Source organism: Sphaerodactylus townsendi, linkage group LG04 (genome assembly GCF_021028975.2).
Source record: "Sphaerodactylus townsendi isolate TG3544 linkage group LG04, MPM_Stown_v2.3, whole genome shotgun sequence".
NCBI classification, from domain to species: domain Eukaryota; kingdom Metazoa; phylum Chordata; class Lepidosauria; order Squamata; family Sphaerodactylidae; genus Sphaerodactylus; species Sphaerodactylus townsendi.
Genome location: NC_059428.1, coordinates 19358685 through 19381613, shown reverse-complemented (window position 1 = coordinate 19381613; position 22929 = coordinate 19358685). Strand labels below are relative to the sequence as shown.

At 45.5% G+C, this 22929-nt stretch overlaps 1 protein-coding gene across 1 annotated transcript in view; it reads right to left on the bottom strand.

Annotated features, from left to right (window-relative positions):
* HEPHL1 (hephaestin like 1) overlaps positions 1-21073 on the bottom strand; it is a 55511-nt gene extending 34438 nt beyond the window's left edge. The window contains exons 1-7 of the mRNA XM_048494266.1: positions 20786-21073; positions 11527-11771; positions 8544-8756; positions 6605-6784; positions 4645-4899; positions 1262-1430; positions 32-171 (exon numbers count right to left, since the gene is read on the bottom strand). Of these exons, the coding sequence (XP_048350223.1) occupies positions 32-171; positions 1262-1430; positions 4645-4899; positions 6605-6784; positions 8544-8756; positions 11527-11771; positions 20786-20946 (1363 nt within the window). The 5' untranslated portion in view covers positions 20947-21073. The remainder of the gene's footprint in view (positions 1-31; positions 172-1261; positions 1431-4644; positions 4900-6604; positions 6785-8543; positions 8757-11526; positions 11772-20785) is intronic.
* Positions 21074-22929: the final 1856 nt, after the last annotated feature.

Genomic DNA, 22929 nt, shown 5'->3' with positions numbered 1-22929 from the left:
AAAACTCAAACTCTGAAATAATAAACCTTACCAAGTATGCCAAGATGGGCGGCAGATTCAGATTGTTCCTTTCTCGTGGCAAACTTTCCATCCGTGTACAGAACATAGTGAACTTTCCAATAGCGACCTCCTATTCGTACATCTCCTTGTGTAAAGAAAGGTGCTGAATCACTGAAAAGCATAAAGTATTCAAGCTGGTTACAGTGTTGGCCAGGGAAATATAAAACCCCTGTTCCAGCAATCTCAAACTGTTTAGGATGAAATGTGCCTGAAGTGAATAAATTTGTAGTTAATGTACTGCGGTAGTAATTCTGGGGTAGTCTTCACAGGCTGAATACGCACCAGTGCTGGGGTGTGCAGTGAAACCAGGAGTGCGTCAGGTTTTCACACTAAATATATTAGCAGGAAAAAGTCTGAGGAAAAATTGGGAAAGTTTGAGGATCACTGGACAGACACTTTCTATGAAATATTATTTCTTTCTGAGTGAGAAAAAATATTGTCTAACAAAGCATTTCAATCAAAACTCTGAGGACTTCCTTAATTTTCCTAGTGGAAAATTCGGGGGAGCACAGCATTTTCCTACCTAATCTGGAGGAACCGGGTTTGATTCCCAGTTCTGCCGCCTGAGCTGTGGAGGCTTATCCGAGGAATTCAGATTAGCCTGTGCACTCCCACCCACGCCAGCTGGGTGACCTTGGGCTAGTCACAGCTTCTCAGAGCTCTCTCAGCCCCACCTACCTCACAGGGTGTTTGTTGTGAGGGGGGAAGGGCAAGGAGATTGTCAGCCCCTTTGAGTCTCCTGCAGGAGAGAAAGGGGGGATATAAATCCAAACTCTTCTTCTTCTACCTCTTAAGTTGGGCACTACAACTCCCTGGAATTGAAATTGCTTACTCATTAAGGACTGAGGGATATAGCGTGCCACGTGATTTTGTACTGTGTCTCTTGCCGCGTGTGATTGTACTTGCAAGATTGTTGTGTTGTGAGAACTGACACTTTGTATTTCAATATTTTGACATGTTCTAGTCAATTTCTGATGCACTTCCAATAGGGTTCAGGTTTATTTGTACATATGATGATAATGGCCCTTGGGCATATTTGTGATATGCCAATAAAGGTCATTTGTTGTTTGTTGTTGTGTATATTTGTGCTTATTTGAACTACAACAAGCCACATATGAATGAAATGTATGATATAATCTGGAACAACAAGAACTTCGACTTCTACCTAAAATTCTTCTCAGAAATAAAGTTGGACACTTACCTGTCTGTGGCATTTAAAGGTTTCCCTGTGAATGCATCAATCCCATCAGGTCCATAATCCCACAGAATCATTTCAGCAGCAATGAAGTATCTTCTCTCCTGACTTTCCTGTACCGGCATGGTTTTATTTTGGTCACATTCCTTGACATTGTATAACCCAAGCAAACCATCTGCAGACGATGAAGGGGTTTTAAAACTGGAGTTTTGTTATGTTTCTTCATAAGATTTTTATCCGTCCCTTTCCCCATGGAGAGCTCAGGACAAGAACTCTTTGAGGTAAATTAAGCAGAAAAGATGGTGAATAGCCTGAACTCTCCAGAGAGCTTCATGGGTGAACTTGCAATGACACACTTAGGCCCTTTCCCCACTTACCTTAAGCCCCGCGCTACTCTCCGCAAGTAGCGCAGGGTCCCACTGCACTCCCCACGTCAGGGCGTAAAGGCAACAGCATAGCCCAGCAGCCCTGACGCTGCGTACATTTGCGCCACCAGCGTGGCAATTCTGGCGCTGGCTTAAAGCGGGGGGTCTTAGCCTCTCGCAGAGGCGGGGTCGTGGGGACGTCTGGAGAACCGTCGCGCCAGGGATGCAGCTAAGACTCCAGAGCAGGCGATGCAGCCACGACAGTGGCAGCAGGAGAAGTGGGGAAAGGCCCTTAGATAGCATTATTTCTGAAAACCTCATAGCAAAGCAACTTTGGAGAAACAATGTATTTAAAGAAAACCTGGACAATGGGCAATAACAGGTTGATGCCATGGGGGAAACCCCCCAGCTTCGATTAACCTCCTCCTGAGCAGGCTTGGATCCCTGTAGGGAGGTGGTTTCAAGTGGGTAGCCATGCTGGTCTACAGTGGAAGAGCAAAACTCATGACTACTAGCACCTTAAAGACCAACATGATTTCCAGAATATAAACTTTTGAGAGTCTTTGCCAGATGTCCATCTCTGACAAAGGGACCATTGACTCTCAAAAGCTGACACTCTAGAAGTCTTGTTCATCTTTAAAGTACTACTGGTGTTGGACCTTGCTCTTCCATACAGAGGTGTATCAGGGAAAATGGCCCCAAGGGACAACACCTGCTCCAGGCGCTGCTCCCGGCACGCCCCCTGTGCTTGGGGGCAGGGCAGGGGCAGCTCAGATGAGCACTGCAGTAGTAGGTTGGTGGCGCCCCCCACCCCTGAGGGCCTGGGGAGGGAAGGAGGCAGCTCGGACGGGCTCCTGGCAGCAGGCCAACTCTGTCTTTAGGCACCTTTCCCATGCCAACCTAGCTCTTCTGAGCTGGGTCAGCATGGGAGAGGATTTTGTGGGGGTCAATTTTGTGCCCCCCTGCTGTTGCACCTGGGGTTATTTGGCCCCACCTGTCCCCGTGGGTGGTACATCACTGCTTCCATGTGGAAGTGGAATTCCTAATCAGTATCTAGCTGAGATAACTGTTAATTAAGAGCTGCTCCGCCTCCTGTGAGTAGAATTGCTTCATGCAGCTCTTTATTTATTTTTATTTATTTATATCTTCAATTTCTATACCGCCCGATCCCTGAAGGGCTCCGGGCAGTGAACAACACAATTAAAAAAACATTAGCCAGGAACAAATCATACACAATACAATACATAGGCTCCATCCTATTAATCATCAAAAAACATCTTAAAAACTCATATAAAACAGCGGATAACAGTTAATAAATAAACAAGAGGTGTCCAAAACCCCAATTAAAACCTGCCCCAAGAAGGGGGACGGTGAGCCCCTCAATATGAGGGGGCTCTGATGTAACAGCGCCAGGGCAAGACCAGTGAGGGGGCACCAGATCAGCGGCTGGACACTCCAAAGGCCCGGTGGAACAACACGGTCTTACAGGCCCTGCGGAACTCGCCGAGGTCCCGCAGGGCCCAGACAGTTGGAGGAAGGGTGTTCCACCAGGCCGGAGCCAGTGCTGTAAAAGTCCTGGCCCGTGTGGAGGCCAGCCGCATCATTGAGGGGCCGGGGACTACCAGTTTACCTGTTTTCCTTTTTGGAAGTTTACAGGAAGAGTATGTGTGACATAAAACCCTAAGGCAATTTCAATCCTTTGGAACATAAACCTCAAGAATATGAAAATTGCCTTCCTGGAATTAGACTGAAGTCCATCTACTCCAAAACTTTATTTCTACCAGCAGCCATCTAAAGGGATCTGGCTACTCGTAAGCAGGACTCGAAGGTGATGCCATTGCCATCCCCTGTTGAGCGTTCCAGGAATCTGGTATACTGCTTTTGTAAATGCAGGTTCCATTTAACAGGCATGCTTAATTTGACTAAGCAGCACTTCCAAGGTGGTAAATTGCTATCAGCGTTTGCCTACAAGTGGCAACATGAAAAACTGAAACTGGGTATTTTATTTTGATAGGCATAGTAGGTAACAGGTGTCCAGTACAACTGAAATGAGGCAGAAGAATACTAATATTGATTCCAATACTACTATTAATACTAGTAATATCCACTGGAAGAAATCTAAACATCTGCTTAACTTTTTCTTCAGAACTGATCAATAAGACTGAAAAGTATTTTCAAAGGCTTTCACGGCCAGAATCACTAGGATGTTGTGGGTTTGCCGAGTTGTATGTTCCAGTAGTGCCAGCCACAGATGCAAGCAAACGTCAGGAGAAAATACTACTGGAATACGGCCATACAACCTGGAAAACATCCTAAGACCGAAAAGTGCTTACGTTTGGTTGGATGGTGGGGATATCTAACAGTTGTCTGATCTGGACAAACATATTTATTTTATTTTTGTTTATTTATTTGTTAGATTTGTATACTGCCCTATCCCAAAAGGGCTCAGGGCGGTGTACAACACAAACTTCCTCACACAAATAACCAAACCCAGCCCCTAAACAGGTGAAGCAAATGGCAAATTTACTAGAAACCTGCCCCTGGTTCCTGGATGCAGGATATAGATCGGTAGGATCTGGTGTTTTCCGATGTTCAGGAACGAGAATTCGGATTAGCCCGTTTCGCGCATGGCCAATTGGCCATGCTGAAAGGGGCTGATGGGAATTGTAGTTCCTGAACATCTGGAGAGCCGCAGGTTCCCTACCCCGGATATAGACTATCCAATTGGCAACGTACTCTGGTTCCTGTGTATCACACAGGTGGAAAGCGCTTGCTGTGATACTAAGAAAGATAAGAACACACAAAGTCCCTGTACACCACTGGATGGAGAATCTAACTTCTCTTTCCACATATTAACTAGTTTACTGGTGACGCCACTTGATGTACTCATACGATGCAAAATACAGACAGCTGACAGAGAGACACAAGTCTCAGATGTTCAGATATCTAATGCTTGAAGTGGATTATCGCATCTGTCACTTAGCTGTAACACAGAACCCTCAGCTTACTGATATATTGACATACGTTGTAAGTGATCATTGATGTGGCAGGCTATAAGCCACGTCCCAACATTCTCCGCCAACATTTCTGCTGTAACAAACGTGGCTGGAAACAGGCTGACAACATCTGCCCGGTGTCCCAGATTAAGCAAGGTGTGGCCAAAGAACTGGATAGAATGAATGTCCGTCTCAGACCCCATCCCAAACATATGCCAGGACACCCGTTCCCCAGCACACATCTCCAGGCCAGGAAGGTTTCCGTAGAAATAGCCATTAATTCCTTTAAGAACCAAAGAGAAGAGAATAAAACAGTTAGAAGACAGGTACATTAAAGCAGCAAACATCTTTTCCAAACAAACAGCTTTGTTTTGAAACATGAAATCCTGCAAGCCTTATGTTATTTCTTATGTTCTTAAGCCATTTCAAGTTGATCAGTTATTATCCCCAGGAACACAGTTGATCAATGACATTCCCATCTTCATAGAATGGAAGCAGTTTCTGTCTGTGGCTATTTCACTGCCAACTCTTCTGAAGGTGAGATGGAACATCAGGGGAAACAAACCCAACTCAGCTTCAGATCTCTATAAAATGGGGAAAGCAGGGAACTGAAAAAGGACTGAACTGGTGAACAAGAAGGAACGTGTCCTTTTTCATCTTCAATGTGCTTACAAACCAGTTATTTTGTTTTCTTCTGGTAGGTAATAGTTTTTATTGTGCACCCAAACCCCTGCCCCCAGGTCCCATTACTTCTGCCTTGTAAGCCATCTTGAGTCTCCTTATAGGAGAGAAAAGCGTTGTATAAATCCAAACTACTCCTCCTCCTGCTCCTGCTCCTGCTCCTGCTCCTGCTCCTGCTCCTGCTCCTGCTCCTGCTCCTGCTCCTCCTCCTCCTCCTCCTCCTCCTGCGTGCGCCGCTCGCCGCCGCCGCCGTAAAATGCCGTCATCGTCGTCTGCCTTCTTCTTCTTCTATCTCGCTTCTGTGCAGGAGATCCACTAGAGACAGCAAGCTGACAAACTGCCTCTGTTTGCCTCTTGCCTTGAAAACCCTAATGGTTGCCATAAGTCGGCTATGACTTGATGGCATTTTTCACCCCCCATCACCTGTTCCTAGGACAAACATCAAAGAAGGAACAGATTCTGAAATGGAAGATGCCTATTTCCCCACGGCCTGCTTTTCAAGCTGCGAACATTCCAAATGGAAGGCATAAATATGCTGACTCCATTTTGTTACCCCGAATAGAGGGAACAGGATAAGTTACCCAATTCAGATTAGAGAATCAAAGAGACAGACAAAGAAAATGATTTCAAGAAGTTAGTAAGTTTATTAGAAAGGAACAGGTTGCAATAGCAGCCTGGGAGGAAAGACTCAACTTCGGCTTTGGGGACTGTCCCTTTTATAGGCAAAACTTCACATGATAAGTCATTAAATTCCTATACATCACAGAGTTCTTGACAGGATAACATACCAGTGCCCCGGCCTTCAATCTCGCTTAGATGGATGAGTAAGACACAGGGAGTCTGACACAGAGGGAATGCTTAGAGAGGCAAGTGCAACTCCTAACTCAAGCTCTCTCTTGTCAATCTTGGTTTCCAGGCAGGGGGATTCACTGCTGAACGCTTTGGCTGGTGTACCCTTAAAGGCCTCCTTTTGTTAAGTGTTAGGGGCTTCTTTTAGTCTGCTGAATCAGCAGAAAGTGTAGACATCCATGTTGTCTAGCTCTCCGCCATCCAGCTCAAGTTGAGAGCTGAAGGCCTTCCCACAATGAGCAACTCAAAATAGCTAGTATAACATAGGAATAAGCATATTGTGATTATTGAATATAAGTGACCAATAAATGCGATTAAATATGATTAAATGTGATTATACTTTCAGTGCTAACAATTTTACCTTATGTTTCTGCAGCTTTCAAGTTAATAAAGAAAGCTAATCATGCATGTTGAGCAAACCAACCCACTTCTGCAGAACAGTCGGCCCATTGACTCACCGGCCATCATATTACTAAACTGGAAATCTTTATCATCTTTATCAACAGTGGTTGGATCTAAGCAGAACGTGTTTATATTTTCATCCAAGTACCAGCTGAGATTTTCATCCGTAAAGCTGAACATCACAGCAAAGTCCTTAGGCATGCCGGCTACTGGTACGGAGGCACTGTCTAATGAACCTTTGGAAAACAAACGAACAAACAACAAGGGATTTAAATAGTTAATTTATTATCTGTTGTGGGTTGTGGGTTTTCTGGGCGGTGTGGCTGTGGTCTGGTAGTTTTAGCTCCTAACATTTTGCCCGCACCTATGTTTGGCATCTTCAGAGGCGTGTGACAGTGATGGACAGAAACACATCTCACTGTGACGTGCATCTAAAGAATATAGGGAAGAAGGCCTACTCCCACTCTCTAGGGCAGACCTGGGCATTATATGGCCCGCGGGCCACATCCGGCCCGCTGGATGACCCTGACTGGCCCCCTGCGTGCTGGGAGGCTGAGAAGCCTAGAAAGCCAGGAGCCAGTTGCCTTGTAGCTGCAGCTTCTGAGAGCTCAAGCTAACTACTGTCGCGTTGCAGCCAGCTGAGTTCAGGAGTCAAGTTGCCTTGGCTGCCGGCTTCTGCGGGGCTTTCAAAAGCGCCTCGCCCCCCTGCCTTTTGGCCCGGCCCTCCACAATATTTTCTGTTTCTTATGCGGCCCCATGGAAAAAATAATTGCCCACACCTGCTCTAGGGAAAGGAGGAGAAGGTTTCCCACCCACTGGGAAGGGTACCGAAAGGGCTGGTTTGGAAACCTCTCCACCCCAGGCACCCGAGGCAGTTGCAAACCTTAATGGATGAGCCAGTCCAACAGGTGTGATCTGACTGCCTTCAAATTGCTCTAGTGAAGTGTATCCAACTCTAAACTATGCAGATGGTATCTTTCCCATTTTCCCTATTCACTGCAATCCATTGAGCACCCTAAAATGTTGTTCCTGGCAGACAGCATCGGGGACAAATGTTGTGTTTGCAGTCAGAGAGGAAAATCACTGTCGCCTCTTCTCTCTTCTCCATTAAATCTTTGGAATCGCATCATTGGATAAAGTCCACTGTCTGTCTTTTCTCAGTGATAGTAAAAACCAACCCAGCTGAATATCACTGGGCTTCAGAAATCTTTAAAGCAAACGAAACTAACTATCACCTAATGCAATTTCCAACAGTATGTCTGATGGCAGCCTAACAACCGTTTTGAAACCTGGGCCCCTTCCGCACATGCAGAATAATGCACTTTCAGCGTGCTTTGCAGCTGGATTTTGCTGTGCGGAATAGTAAAATCCACTTGCGCACAATTGGGAAAGTGGATTGAAAGTGTGTTATTCTGCATGTGCGGAAGGGGCCTTAGAGCCTCAGCAAGATATGCACAGTTTTCAAGAATAGCCAGTTCCAATATTTTTTCTAAGGGATACAAGAGGAGGGCAAAGTGTCCAACAGATCATAATCCACGTCTAGCAAATCGTGGCTCGGTGGGTTATAAGTGGCAGAGGCCTGCTTTAAAGAAACAGCAGCTCTCTAAATGGCCGGGACAACGTATGCCAAGGTTACAGTGACCAGACGACCTGCTTTTGGCGGGACAGTCCCGCCTTAAAACAATTTGTCCTGCGTCCCGCGGGTTTTTTGAAGTGTCCCGATTTTTGGAAGGCTGCCGCACTGCCTTCTGGGGCGCAAGGCAGTGCGGCAGCCTCCCGCGCATGCAGCCGCAAGAGCACTGCCTTCTGGGGCGCTCCCGTTTCCCACCCTGTCACAGGGCGGGAAACGGGAGCGCCCAGAAGGCAGTGCGCTCCTGCGGCTGCGAGCGTGCACTGCCGCCCGCCTACCCGCCTGTCCCGGTTTACAAAGATGACCATCTGGTCACCTTAGCCAAGGTCAAACCATACCAAGTGACAAAGCTTTCAGTTCTGTACCTTCCTTGCAAACCACCAGTGGTCCGATTAACCCAGAGTTGATATCTTTCTGTGTGTCGATGTGTGAATGATAAATCCAGGTCAGACACCTGGCGTCTGCCTCAGTCGGAGCAAAATCATCTGTCACAGGCCACACATAGGTATAACTGCCACCAGGCAGTACAAAATCATCCTCTTTACTTTTGCCCCCCGTGCCATCAGGGTAGAGGGCTCCTGTTAGAAACAGGGAAGAAATGCCGTTAAAAATAAAAAAAAATACAAACCATCAAAAAAGGGTATTGTATATTTTTTAAAAAATGGTTTAAAAAATGCATAAAAGGAAAGGCACGGCTAATAAGTGCTATTGGAAATCTATCTGGAAATCCAAAAATGTAACCAGTTCCGATAAAATGAACAGGAATTCCATATGGGAGGGGAAATGCCTTTGCTTAGGGGGAGCCACAGACACAGTTTTCAGACACTGGCACTGTTAAAACCCCCCAAAACATAATTGTACAGCTGAATCATACTGACGTTCATCTAGTCTAGGGCTTTTTAAATTAATCCAAGTAGTAGTAGTAGTAGTAGTAGTAGTAGTAGTAGTAGTTTGGATTTATACTCCACCTTTCTCTCCTGTAAGGAGACTCAAGGTGGCTTACAAGCTCCTTTCCTTTCCTCTCCCCACAACAGACACCTTGTGAGGTAGGTGGGGCTGAGAGAGTTCCCAAGAACTGTGACTAGCTCAAGGTCACCCAGCAGGAATGTAGGAGTGTGGAAACACATCTACTTCACCAGATAAGCCTCTGCCACTCAGGTGGAGGAGCGGGGAATCAAACCCGGTTCTCCAGATTAGAATCCACCTGCTCTTAACCACTACACCATGCTGGCTCCCTCCTTGGAATTCCTTGGGAGCTGATCAGGAGTACCTTAAAAAGGTCTAACTACATTGGTCCCAGGTCCTATCAGGTAAATGGGCTCTGGGAGTTTCTCATTTCATAGGCAAACAAGAGTCCAATTCAGATCAGAATCACAGTATGCAGCAAATTGGCATTTAAGCTATTGGCACGAGCTGCCTGGATTGGCCTTGGAGAACTACTACTTGCCCCACTGTGGAAATTTATGTATGCCGTCGCTATTTTCATCTCTCCCCACCTCCCCTGTTCATACCACCCCACCCCGGGACTAAGTCAGTGGCTTACTAGGGTGCCGCACCTTCTAACTGGGACAGATTGGAAGGCAAAAGTGGTCCTGGAAAAGGGTTCCACCTCCTAAGGGGGAGGGAAGGAGGAAGAAGGCCTACTCCCACTCCCCAGGGAGAAAAGGAGAAAGCTTCCCACCCACTAGGAAGGGTAGCAAAAGGTTTGGAAACCCCTCCACTCCTGCTATCCAAGGCAACTGCAAGCTTCCTCTCCCAATCTAAATTGCACGCCTGGACAATCCTAGTGATTCCGGGCCCACGGGCAAAAATGCTGCCCAGAATACTGCCACCACATCCAATAGGGTCCAACCCTGCCACGGCCAGGCTCAAGAAATGGTCTTAGAGATAATGTAGAAACTAGATTTTATTTGTTAAAATAAGTTGTCCAACTATTGGCTCGCTATACCCTTGTACCATCCTGTACTGAATACCTAAATATTTTTATGAATATAAGACATGCTGTGATAACTTATCAAATTATAATATCTGCCCATTGCGAGGACGACACAAAGATGTAAATTTGTTGATGGAGGGCACACAGGATTTATATTATTTACTTATTGTATTAAGATGTTATGAACTCAGAGTCATCTATATTTAAATAATAAATAGTGGCTAGAAATTGAAATACTTTGCATAAAGACCTAAGGAAAGAATCTATCTCGTTGAAGCATGGAAGGAGAGGACTTTGATGAAACTCGAAATTCTAAACATCAGTTTTTTTATAACAAGATGAACTTTTTTTAAAAAAAAAATGTTCATGCTCTTTTTATTTTTTTCCCCTAAACCTTTTTCTCTAATACCTCTCTTTTTTCTTTCTTTTCTATTTTTTTGTTTTTATGTTTTAATATTCTATATATTGTTTTATTATTGGATTATATCCCTGTACAATAGGAAATGATATTGTTATTTTTATTGCTTTTGGTATAAATTTAATAAAATAAATTTTAAAAAAAGAAAGGGGATGTTTTTACCCTTTGAGCACTGGAGGGGGTAATCCCTGTTGAGGGGGGTGGCTGTTCTTGTTCTGTCCCTTTCCATTGGGAGGGGAGGGCTGCATGTAGTTTGAGGCTTGGGGCCCGGGAGAACAGCCCCGATGCTTGTGTCTAAGACCACCCCTACACCTCGTAAATCAAGTTTCATCTGGGAATGTCTCCATGAAAGAACACAGAGATGGATCCAGAAACAGTATCAGACTGGCAATAGAGGAGAGTTTCCTTGAAAGGCTGCCTGTCTAGTTATCTTTTCCTAAAGTGCATGGCTAAAGGAAAGTGTGCGATGGCTCCTAAAGGCATGCTGTCCATTCCCAGATCTTAATCACTAGGTCTAACCAGCCTGTCTAGTCCTCTGTAAATTAGGGGCCTTTCCCCACTTACTGTTTGCGGCGCGCTACCCGCAGCGCGAGTCATTTCGGGGCGCGGGGTCGTGTTCCCCACTGCCCCGCGCTCTGCGCGGGGTCATGAAGGTGCCGTTTTATCAGCGCCAGAAATGACTCGTGCTGAGGGGACAGGAGAGCGGCAGAGTCGGGGCGGCTGCGTTGTCCCTGCCCGGACTTGTGGGGATCGCCGCTGGACCCCGCGCTATTTGGGCAGAGTAGCGCGCAGCAAACAGTAAGTGGGGAAAGGGCCGCTGGCCCTCTAGTATTCACCCTACAGAATCTTTTGCAACCTGCAGAGATTTACAGGTCTTCCAGAGCAGACTGATGGATGTGAAAACTGTTCCATGAAGTTAAGAGGTTAGAAAGTCACTGATGCACTATCCAGTGGCTCTCAACAGGAAGAGACAATAAAGATATTTTTGTTTTACCTTCAGAATCTTTCTTATAAAATACTCCGTGTGGATGCACGGAATAAGGCCGAGACGCAAAGTTCTTCATGTGAATTATGAACGTATCTCTTTCCTCAGCTCTCAGCACTGGTCCGAGAAAACCCAGCCAAGATGGTTTGGCGATTTCCTGAGAGAAGGTCTCATCTGTGTATTGTCTGAAAATGGCCTTTTTGTAAACAAGGCCTATCCTGTTAGCACTTCTTTCCGCAAATTTAATGGCTTCTCTGGAAAGAAAAAGGCAGGGGTGAGATCAAGGCAATGTTTTAATCAACCAATGAAACCTTCTGGATGTGATGATTCGAGTTCAAATTCTGTTTAAACTTTGGTGGATGAAGCTATCTGACCTCTCCCAACTTGAATAGAAATGAATTGTCAGGCACATACATAACCAGACAGTGGTGCCTAATTTCCACCTGTAACAGTCAATGAAATTATATAGGAGCAGAAAAATGGTGAAGGTATTGATACTACATTTTATATCTGCTTCATCTAGATATCACTGGAAGATATGGGGAAGACATGTGGATTGATTGCAGTCATATGTTTAATGTAACTTTTATTGGCCATAAGGATGAATTCACATGGCTTTCTTAACTTAGTCTTTTATACTATCATAAGATCTGTTGCTTCTATTTATCAAGTATATTTTTATCCTATCTTTACTTCAAGGAGATCAGGGTGCCATGTATGTTTCTCTGTTCCCCACTATAACCTTACAGCAACCTATAAAGTAGGCTAGGTTGACATATGTGACTAGTCCAAGGCCCCCAGGGGAGCTAAATGGTAGTGTTGGAAACATCTCACAGATCCTATTCTACTGTCTAACCACTACTCTATACTGGATCTCCAGTGTATCATCAGGGGTCTCCAAACTATGGCCCTCCAGATGTTCTTGAACATGGATGTAGGTAAGGGGGGGTTCTCGGGTTTGAACCCCCCCATTCATGTCCGAAGCTCCACCCCTCCATTTGTGGGTTTTTAAAACATTTTAGTGCTTTTTTGGTTTTTGGCCTGCAGGGGGCGCATTGTTTGGGCTAGCAGGGATTGTTTGGGGGGCTCTCCTGATGATAATCCCCGGGTTTGGTGAGGTTTGGTTCAGGGGGTCCAAAGTTATGGACTCCCAAAGGGGGTGCCCCCATCCTCCATTGTTTCCAATGGGAGCTAACAGAAGATGGGGCTACACCTTTGAGGGTCCATAACTTTGGACCCCCTGAGCCAAACTTCACCAAACCTGGGATATATTATCAGGAGAGTCTCTTATCGATACCACCCAGGCTTTGTGAAGTTTGGTCCAGGAGGTCCAAAGTTATGGACTCCCAAAGGGGGTGCCCCCATCCTCCATTATTTCCAATGGGAGCTAATAGAAGATGAAGGCTACATCTTTGAGGGTCCATAACTTTGGACACCCTGAACCGAACTTCACCAAACCTGGGATATATTATCAGGAGAGTCTCTTATCGATACCACCCAGGTTTTGTGAAGTTTGGTCCAGGGGGTCCAAAGCTATGGACTACCAAAGGGGGTGCCCCATCCCCCACTGTTTCCAATGGGAGCTAATAGAAGATGAAGGCTACATTTTTGAGGGTCCATAACTTTGGACCCCCTGAACCAAACTTCACAAAACCTTGGTGGTATCATTAGGAGAGACTCCTAAAGATACCCTGAAAGTTTGGTGCTTCTAGCTTAACAATTGCACCCCTGACAGCAGGCACCTCCCCTGTGGGCCTCTCTCTAGATTCTTCCTTTTAAATCCACACCCCTTCGCATGGATTTTTAAAGGAGATTCTGAGGTCCCCAAAGGCGTTTAGAAGAAGAAGAGTTTGGATTTATATCCCCCCTTTCTCTCCCCAGGAGACTCCTAAAGGGGGTTACAATTCTCTCTTGGGGTTCCTTCCCCTCGGCCAACAAACACCTTGTGAGGTGGGTGGGGCTGAGAGAGCTCCAAAAAGCTGTGACTAGGCCAAGGTCACCCAGCTGGTGTGTGTGGGAGTGCACAGGCTAATCTGAATTCCCCAGATAAGCCTCTACAGCTCAAGCGGCAGAGCAGGGAATCAAACCCGGTTCCTCCAGATTAGAGTGCACCTGCTCTTACATTGTACACTACGCCACATTGAAAGTGATGCTGTTTCAGGGTGGGGGATAATTCATCTTCAAAACAGTATCATCTTTCAAGAAAGCTGCTTAACTAGGGACCTTTAGATTCTCCTTTGCTGGGTGGATTTAAAAGGAGAATTTGGGTTCTCTAGTTTAAACACCATTGAAAGTGATGCTGTTTGGGGGTGGATTCCAGCATCACAACGGCTGCCCCGGGGGGGTGGGGGGGGGCGACTCAGATTTTGCACCAGGCTCCATTTTCCCTCTATGCCTCTGCCTGGAGGGCAGGGCAGGGCAGGGCAGGGCAGGGCAGGGCAGGGCAGGGCAGGGCAGGGCAGGGCAGGGCAGGGGAGTCTGCCATCCCCGGCCTCAGAGAGCCGTTTTATAAGCGCTAGGCTAGGGGCGGGGCTTGGGGAGGCATGGCCATGGCCATGCCCTGGGGTGGGTGGGGGTGTGGCCCAACCCCGAACCCCCCTCATAAAAAATCTATACCTACATCCCTGTTCTTGAACTATGATTCCCATCAGCCCCTGCCAACAGTTTTAGTGTGTTTTAATCTGTTGTAACCTACCCTGAGCCCCTCAGGGAAAGGGCAGGATAAAAATATGATAAATAAAGCAGAAAGAAAGAAAGAAAGAAAGAAAGAAAGAAAGAAAGAAAGAAAGAAAGAAAGAAAGAAAGAAAGAAAGAAAGAAAGAAAGAAAGAAAGAAAGAAAGAAAGAAAGAAAGAAAGAAAGAAAGAAAGAAAGAAAGAAAGAAAGAAAGAACCATGAATATCTGGAGGGCCATAACTTTCATCTAGTCTAGGAGTTTTTAAACTATTCCAAGGAACCTGATTTATGTACTTCATTTACAGTTCACCATTCTCACTATGGCTGAAGGTAGATTACATAGGGTTAATGCAATCAATATACTCTGTCTTACCAAAAGATCTCAGGAGAATTTTGAATTCATCTACTGCCACTTCCTGAACTGCCTTATAGAAGAGGGAACGTTGGTAGACGTGCAGTTTTCCCCTCACAAGCGAGCTGCGGGTCTCCCACCAGGCCTGCGATAGCCTTCCCTTCCCTTCCCCCTCCCCCTCTTCCTCTGGCCCAAACACCAATCCAGGCCCGCCGATGACCTCCCACATTGGCCCACAACTCACTGCTCACTCGCCTGCCTGCTCATAATCCTTTGGGACTATTTTCTACTCCTTTCTGCACTGCGCAAAGCTCCTTCAGAGCTCTCTCCACATCTGGATTGGGCTGCCCGATTCCTACATCCCTTTTGCATGTAGCACTGCCAAGACAGGTCTTCCCCATCCTATAATTATGAATTTGATTTATCCTACCTAAAGGCAAAACTTTACGGTTATATGTTGAAATTCATTTTGTTCATTGTAGCCCGGTTTTCCAGCCTGACAAGATTATCCTATATCTTGATGTTCTTCTGCTGTATTTGCTACCCCTCCCAATTTAGTACCTGCTGCAAATTTAATGAGGACCCCCTCTGTTCCTGAATCCGAGTCATTTATCAAGATGTTGAACAACACAGGGCCCTGGACAAATTCCTGAGGCACTTCATTTGACACTTCTCTCCAAGAGGAAGTGGATCCAATAACAAGCTCTCTTTGGATACAATCAACCAGTCAACCAGTTAAAGAAGGTGTGCCCAAATCAATTCCGACTGCTTTTCATGTATATGTGTATGGCTGCAAGGACATTGTACACCCAGAAATAGAAAGAGGAAAATATACCCAGGAAGGTTGGATACAGAAGGTCACAGAATATTCAGAAATAGCAACATTAACAACCTTATTAAAGGACAGTAATACAGAGAAGTTTGTAGAAAACTGGAAACCTTTTACAGACCACATATTGAAAAAAATACTGTAGAAGAGAAATAATTGCAGGATTTGAGATTTAAAAGAAAACTAGAAATAACAAAGTGTGTAACTGATAAATTGTTTCACTTTAATTAGACACATGAACCTAGAATGGATTAGAATGCAATAATGAGATAGCGGGAAGTCACTATTTGGTTATTTTCCTTTTCTGTATTTCATGTTCTTGTTTTGCATTGACGATGTGATGGCGTGAAAGTGTTTATGGGGTTTTTTTTGTTTTTTGTTCCTGTGTATGGCGGATTCCGCATGGGCCAAAAATAAGGTGACCAGATTTTAAAACTGGGATGGGGGGTGGGTGCGCGCGCGGAGGCTGCCGCACTGACTTCTGGGGCGCTACCCTGTTTCCCACCCTGTGACAGGGCGGGAAACGGGAGTGTCCCAGAATGCAAAATTGGGGCAGGTACAAAACCCCGCGGGATGTGGGACAGATTGGTGTAAGGCGGGACTGTCCCGCCAAAAGCGGGTCATCTGGTCACCTTAGCCAAAAAAGGTGGTGTGAAAATGGCGTGAAAAAGGTTTAAAATAGTGTACAAGGGTTTACACTGTTTTTACACCGCTGTTCTTGGTCCATGTGGAATCCGCCTATGTTGAGAAAATTTTTTAAAGCTATGAAAAAAGAAGGTGGGGAGTCTCAGGATAGCATGATAGAAATAAATGTTGCCTACAAGAAAAAAATAAGCAAACATCACCTCCTGGAGAGAAGAACAAAACCACTATGAACAAATGCATAATTACAGTGAGAAAGCAGAGTAAACATTTTGAGTCATTTCAGTGTTCCCATTCCACTAACTTACCTTGCTTAACTCCAATCACCACAGAAGCGAATGCCTAACATCTGGCCAAGAGGTTTGATTTTCCACATTAGTCTTTGGAATCCTAAGAATTTGCTCTGCTCAACACTACAACCCTCTCAGTGAAAACCAGAAGCAAATAATTTAAATACTAATAAACAACAATTTTAAAAACCAACAAAGTTTAAGTAGATAACTCAGAGATTCAGCACTCCAAGTCTATTCAGTCCAAGGCATCAGAACTGACTGAGTTTGAACCTTCACAATCCATATTATTGCAGACTTTTAACATTGCATATACTCTTAACACCAGTGGCAGCCTCTTCTTAAAATCGATATTTTCCTTTTCAGTTATCTGCACGTGCTCAAGGACTTGAAGAATGAAAAATTTTCTACAATAGATGCAATGAAGCAATGCTGAAAATATATTGTTTTTGAGAGTTCCCACTCCTTTGATTTGGCATTCAATTCATGATATACACCAAAAAACTAATCTCTGCTGTTTATAATCAGGGATTTTAATAGTGCAAGTCCAGCCTCAACTGCCAGCCAGCTTCAACTGGAGTACTCCATGTAGGAACACTTAGACCCCTTCTAAGGAACAGCAATGGCGTAGAGATTAAGAGCTCATATATCTAATCTGGAGGAACCGGGTTTGATTCCCCGCTCTGCCGCCTGAGCTGTGGAGCCTTATCTGGGGGATTCAGATTAGCTTGTACACTCCCACACACGCCAGCTGGGTGACCTTGGGCTAGTCACAGCTTCTCAGAGCTCTCTCAGCCCCACCTACCTCACAGGGTGTTTGTTGTGAGGGGGGAAGGGCAAGGAGATTATAAACCCCTTTGAGTCTCCTACAGGAGAGAAAGGGGGGATATAAATCCAAACTCTTCTTCTTCTTCTGCACAGGCCAATAAGCATGGGTTAAAAATGCTAAAAAACCCATTTGGGGGGGGGGAACTTTGCATGGTTCCCGCCCCTAGCACAAGTCTGCCCCATGTTTCCCCCCAAAAAAACTGCCCCGTGTTTCCCCCAAAAAAACAAGAACCGTGCTATCCATGATTCTTTAGTTTTAACATGGATTGCAGCTGCTCACGTGTGAAACATTTTCCTCAGCCACACTTCCCATTTTTAAAAGGTCCCCACCTCATAGCTGCGTAGCCATGCGGCATCACAGGAACATCTCGTGGCATCACAAGAAGTCAGCATGGCTGTTAGGGTCCATGCCAGCCTGCCTGCGTAGCTACGCAGTGAGGGAGGTAAGGAACACCCACCCACCCTATGTCTCCGTGTGAATGCGTGACAGCAACCGGCATTGTTACTGCGGGCTCTGGTCGCTGCCTGCACAGAGGAATGCGAATGGGAAAACAGTAGAGCGGGTTACTTTAGCCCAACTACAACCCCTCTCTACCTGGACTGAGCGGAAGGGGCCTTAGGCCTTTTCTCACAGTCATTTTTTACACTTCTCCCCTGATTCAAGCACATATGGATGAATGGAGAAATAGTATATAACTAAACATGTGAACTTTATTTATTTACTTCATTTATACTCTGTCATTCTTTTCAGATTGGACCCAAAGCGGATTACATTATTCCCCCCTTTTCAATTTTATCCTCACAAACCTTGTAAGGTCATTTATGTTGACTGAAAATGTGTGACTGGTCCACAGGTCGCCCAGCCAACTTCCATGGCAGAGTAGAGATTCAAACCTGCGACCCCTAGATCCTAGTTCAGTCATGGGGAACCTTTTGGGCTCCATATGTCAAAAAATTCAGAAAATGCCTAACTTGACTCTGCTGGTGTGTCACCCTCCCCTCACTCCTACAAAAAAGAAACGATTCTTTACAAATTCATTTATTTTAAGAAATACAGTCCAATCATATGTAGTGCTATGTATTATCTAAAGCAGTGGTGGCGAACCTATGGCACAGGTGCCAGAGGTAGCACTCAGAGCCCTCTCTGTGGGCACGCATAGAGTGCCCCCCTCACATCTAGGCTGGCCTGGGCCGCTGGGCTTGATTATTAGCATTAAACCTAAGACCTAATTTTGGGGAAGCAGTGTAGGTCACCCTGTTAAGCACTGTTAAACCCCACTGATTTTCATGCAAAGAGCTAAAGTCTAAAGTGTGATCCTTTACCTGGGAGTAAGCTTGATTGCTGGCAATGGGGCTTGCTTCTGAGTAAACCCTCCTCACCCGTTGGAAGAGTTGCACGGTTGCTCCATAGCAAAGCCACCAACTACCACCAAGCTTACTCCTGAGTAACGCACGCCTCGGAGCCAACCATTTTTTCTAAACTAAAACCTCAGTATTCAGGTTAAATTGCCGTGTTGGCACTTTGCTATAAATAAGCGGGTTTTGGGTTGCAATTTGGGCACTCGGTCTTGAAAAGGTTCGCCATCGCTGATCTAAAGAAATGTGAAATAATTACAAGAATGACTCAGACTGAAACAGGGAGAATAATTGTTGTCAGGGGTTAGTGAACGTGTCACCCAAAATGTCATGGCATGTCACCTTTGACACACGAGTGTCAGAGATTTGCCATCATTGTCCAGTCTGACGCTCTAACTACTGCACCACAACTGGCTCTAGTACTCTTTTTATACACAGCAGCGTTCCAATGTGAATGCAGAGCTAACCGAAAAAGGATAAAAGATGCTAGTTTACTTAAGCACTATAACCGCCCCTCAAAAAAAGAAAAGGGAAAACAGTCGTGTATTTTACTTGAGCATTATAAACTTGATCCTAAAAAGGTAAAGTTTGCCCTTCAGTCGTGTCCGACCCTGGGGTACCACTGCGAGCAGTGATTTTATAGGCTTTTGTGGGGTAGTTTGCCATTGCTTTCCCCGGCTATTCTTTACCCCCTAGCTATGAGCTAGGTACTCATTTACTGACCAAGAAATGGATGGATGGCTGAGTTGACCATGAGCCAGCTGCCAGGATATCTGACCCACAGGGGGCTTGAACTCCTGACCGTGTGAGTGGCAGTGCAAGCACTTAACCACTACGCCACCTTAAAATGGTGATCCTAAATATGGCTAACCCTAACCTGACCTGGATGACCCAGCCTAGCCTGATCTCACCAGAACTCAGAAGCTAAGCAGAGTTTGCCCTGGTTAGTAACTGGATAAAAGACCACTAAAGCATACCAGGGCCCCTATGCAGAGGAAAACAGTGGGGAAACCACCACTATTAGCCTCTTGTCTTGAAAACCCTACAGGGTCACCATAAATCAGCTGCAACACACAAGCAACACCATGACTTCTATTAACTCTCCCTAGGACAGTGATGGCGAACCTTTTCAAGACCGAGTGCCCAAATTGCAACCCAAAACCCACTTATTTATCGCAAAGTGTCAACACGGCAATTTAACCTGAATGCTGAGGTTTCAATTTTTTTAAAAACGGTTGGCTCTGAGGCGTGTGTTACTTGGGAGTAAGCTTGGTGGTAGTCAGTGGCTTTGCTTTGAAGCAACCGTGCAACTCTTCCAATGGGTGAATCACAACCCTAGGAGGGTTTACTCAGAAGCAAGCCCCATTGCCAGCAACCGAGCTTACTCCCAGGTAAAGGATCGCACTTTAGTTCTTCGCCTGAAAATCAGTGGGGTTACCTACGCTGCTTCCCCAAAACTAGGTCTTAGGTTTAATGCTAATAATCGAGCCCAGCAGCCCAGGCAAACCTAGATGTGTGTGTGTGTGTGTGTGTGTGTGACTGTTTTCACGTGCCCACAGAGAGGGCTCTGAGTGCCACCTCTGGCACCCGTGCCATAGGTTCGCCACCACTGCCCTAGGACATTGCCTACAATTAACCCCCACTTTTGTTAAGATGACTATCGCATCTTTTCCTCCTCCCTGTGCACCGATTAGCACTGCGGAGAAACTGAAAGTGGTCTGTTTTTGTTTTACTACTGCACGTTTTGGGGTTATCTTGAAATCTGTTTTGCATACAGCAACATGTAATTCAATGAAGTCTGAAGGATCTCCTGTGTTCCTTATGACTCATCCAGACTTGGGGTTAATCCATCACGTCTCTGCGAGTATCTGTAAGTAAATAACTTAAATAAACAAATCTCTCTCCTCTCCCTCCACCTTCACACACACATCCTGATGAAGGGTTCAGAGTAACTCCAAAAGTTACTTGCTATTTTGTGAGTGTGCATTGTTTAATTATCTTGTTACTGGGAATATTGCCGTAGCTGGAAATGTGAAAGAAACATGTCTTGAATACATACAATGCAAACATCAAGGGCAAGCATTTGAAACAACCCACATTTTTCGTCAGCATGCAGTCTCATTCATTTTAAGCATTTCTGTTTAACAGAAATCGCCTTCCCGGGGGCTGGGGGAAAATAACTCAGCCAATCTGGAAGCCACAGAGTCAAAGCTACATCTCTGTTGCAAAACTGATGTTACACCAAAAAACAACAACAACCCCAAAGCAACATAAGCAGAGTCCGGCTTCGACTTACTCATTCTCTGTCAGGTTTTCCCCTGTGATCAGATCCATCCCGGTCGGAGCATAATCCCAGTACTCTTCCACAATTCCAAGGAAGTAAACTCGGTTGGTGGCTTTGCCTAAAACAAAACCCCACAGGATTATACAAGTCAGCGCTTGCTTCAGGGACGGCATTTGGGACCGTGACTCAGGCACCTCGCCAGACAACAACTGACACCTCTCCTGGTCAACAGCTTCCCCAAATCAAAGACACATCCAAGCTCCACCTCTAAAAGCCACCAATTTGGGGAAGTCCCAAAAATTTGTGCAAACAAAGTAAGGCCCATGGGAGGGGGGAAGTTGCTATGCCAACGAGGTCTCCTGCCAGGCTCGGAGGGACAAAGTGAAATTTGCCCCTCTGGCTAAGACAGTGAAGAAAGCGTGGTTTTGTTTTATAAATTGGGATGCTTTTTCTCAGTCCTCCGGAGGGTCTGAAAGGGTTGCGGTCTTAAACGGGCCACAGGATTGTGCAGCTACATGTCCTGATGAGCTCAGGTTAATTGAATTGTTCATAGGCTGATTGAAAAAATATTAGCTATAAAATATGCTTTCCCGGCGTCGTACAGTAGAATGAAGTTCCACACGCACGTCAGAACAAAGAACATAAAAATCCACTCATCCCGTTAAGTCCTGGCTCTGCCGCCCATGCAGAATAATGCCCTTTCAATCCACTTTCACAACTGTTTGCAAGTGGATTTGGCTATTATTCCACACAGCTGCCAAGTGGATTGAAAGTGCATTATTCTGCATGGGCGGAAGGGGCCATACCCCTGCTGAGGTCAACTATCAGCAGCCACAGTGAGAAAAACTTTTTTGGCCACGATACCAAGATAGCATAACAAATGAGATAGCATAAAATATCCGGCATGGATCAGAAGCCTTAGTAACCCAATCACTATGCCACCCCAGCTTAGAAGATCTTATGTTCACAATCTTATGTTCTTATGTTCAGAAGAGAAGAAGAAGAGTTTGGATTTATATCCCCCCTTTCTCTCCTGCAGGAGACTCAAAGGGGCTTACAATCTCCTTGCCCTTCCCCCCTCACAACAAACACCCTGCGAGGTGGGTGGGGCTGAGAGAGCTCCGAGAAGCTGTGACTAGCCCAAGGTCACCCAGCTGGCGTGTGTGGGAGCGCACAGGCTAATCTGAATTCCCCAGATAAGCCTCCACAGCTCAGGCGGCAGAGCGGGGAATCAAGCCCGGTTCCTCCAGATTAGATACACGAGCTCTTAACCTCCCACGCCACTGCTGCTCCAAAACCAAAACCTGCTGCTCCAAAACCAAACCCAAACCAAAAGCCTGCCAATCAAAATGGGCCTTGACTATCCTCCTTAAAGTGTGATTGCCAACCTCCAGGTGGGGCCTGGAGCTCCTCCAGAGTTAAAACTGGTCTCCAGACTACAGGCATCAATTCTATTGAAGGAAACAGCAGCTTCGGAGGGTAGAATCTATGGTATGCCATACAGGCAGGGTTGCCAACTCTGAGTTGTGAAATTCCTGGAGTTTTGGGAGTAGGGCTTGAGAAGGGTGGGATCTGGATGGATCTCAGCTGGTAAAATGCCATAGAGTCCAGTCCATGCTGCAATCCTGCTATTTTATCTAGAATCTGATCTCTGTAATTCTCAAGAAAGGGTATCAAGTCCCTGCTAGTTGCTGCCGGGGGCTGGAAGGTCAGATCCATTGTGCTTGGAATACAGGAGTAGAGGTACTGTAATAAAAAGCTATTCACATCACTGTAGTCATCATTTGACTTTAAGGAAGGACTCATGTGATTTTTTGTGTGCGTGCAATAAACTCCAGTGTTAACGTAATCTCTTAAATCAAATCAGTTACCACAGACCATAATCTTTGTCGGTGGGTTTAGTGCTGTCTCAGCAATAACTGTATTGCACTTCTCTTAAATGCCTGAGCCTGCATTTTGTTTTGGCTTTTGCTTAATTAGTACTTATTGCTCCATAAAACGTGCGCATATATTCATTAGTGGTAATTACTCTGAAAATGTGCATTGCACAAATAATGCTTGCTGCACGTTTTGTTATGATGTTCGAAGGGATTTAGAAAAGAACACAGCAAAAAGCGATGCTGTAACGGATCGAAGCTTCTGGTAGAAAGGATTCC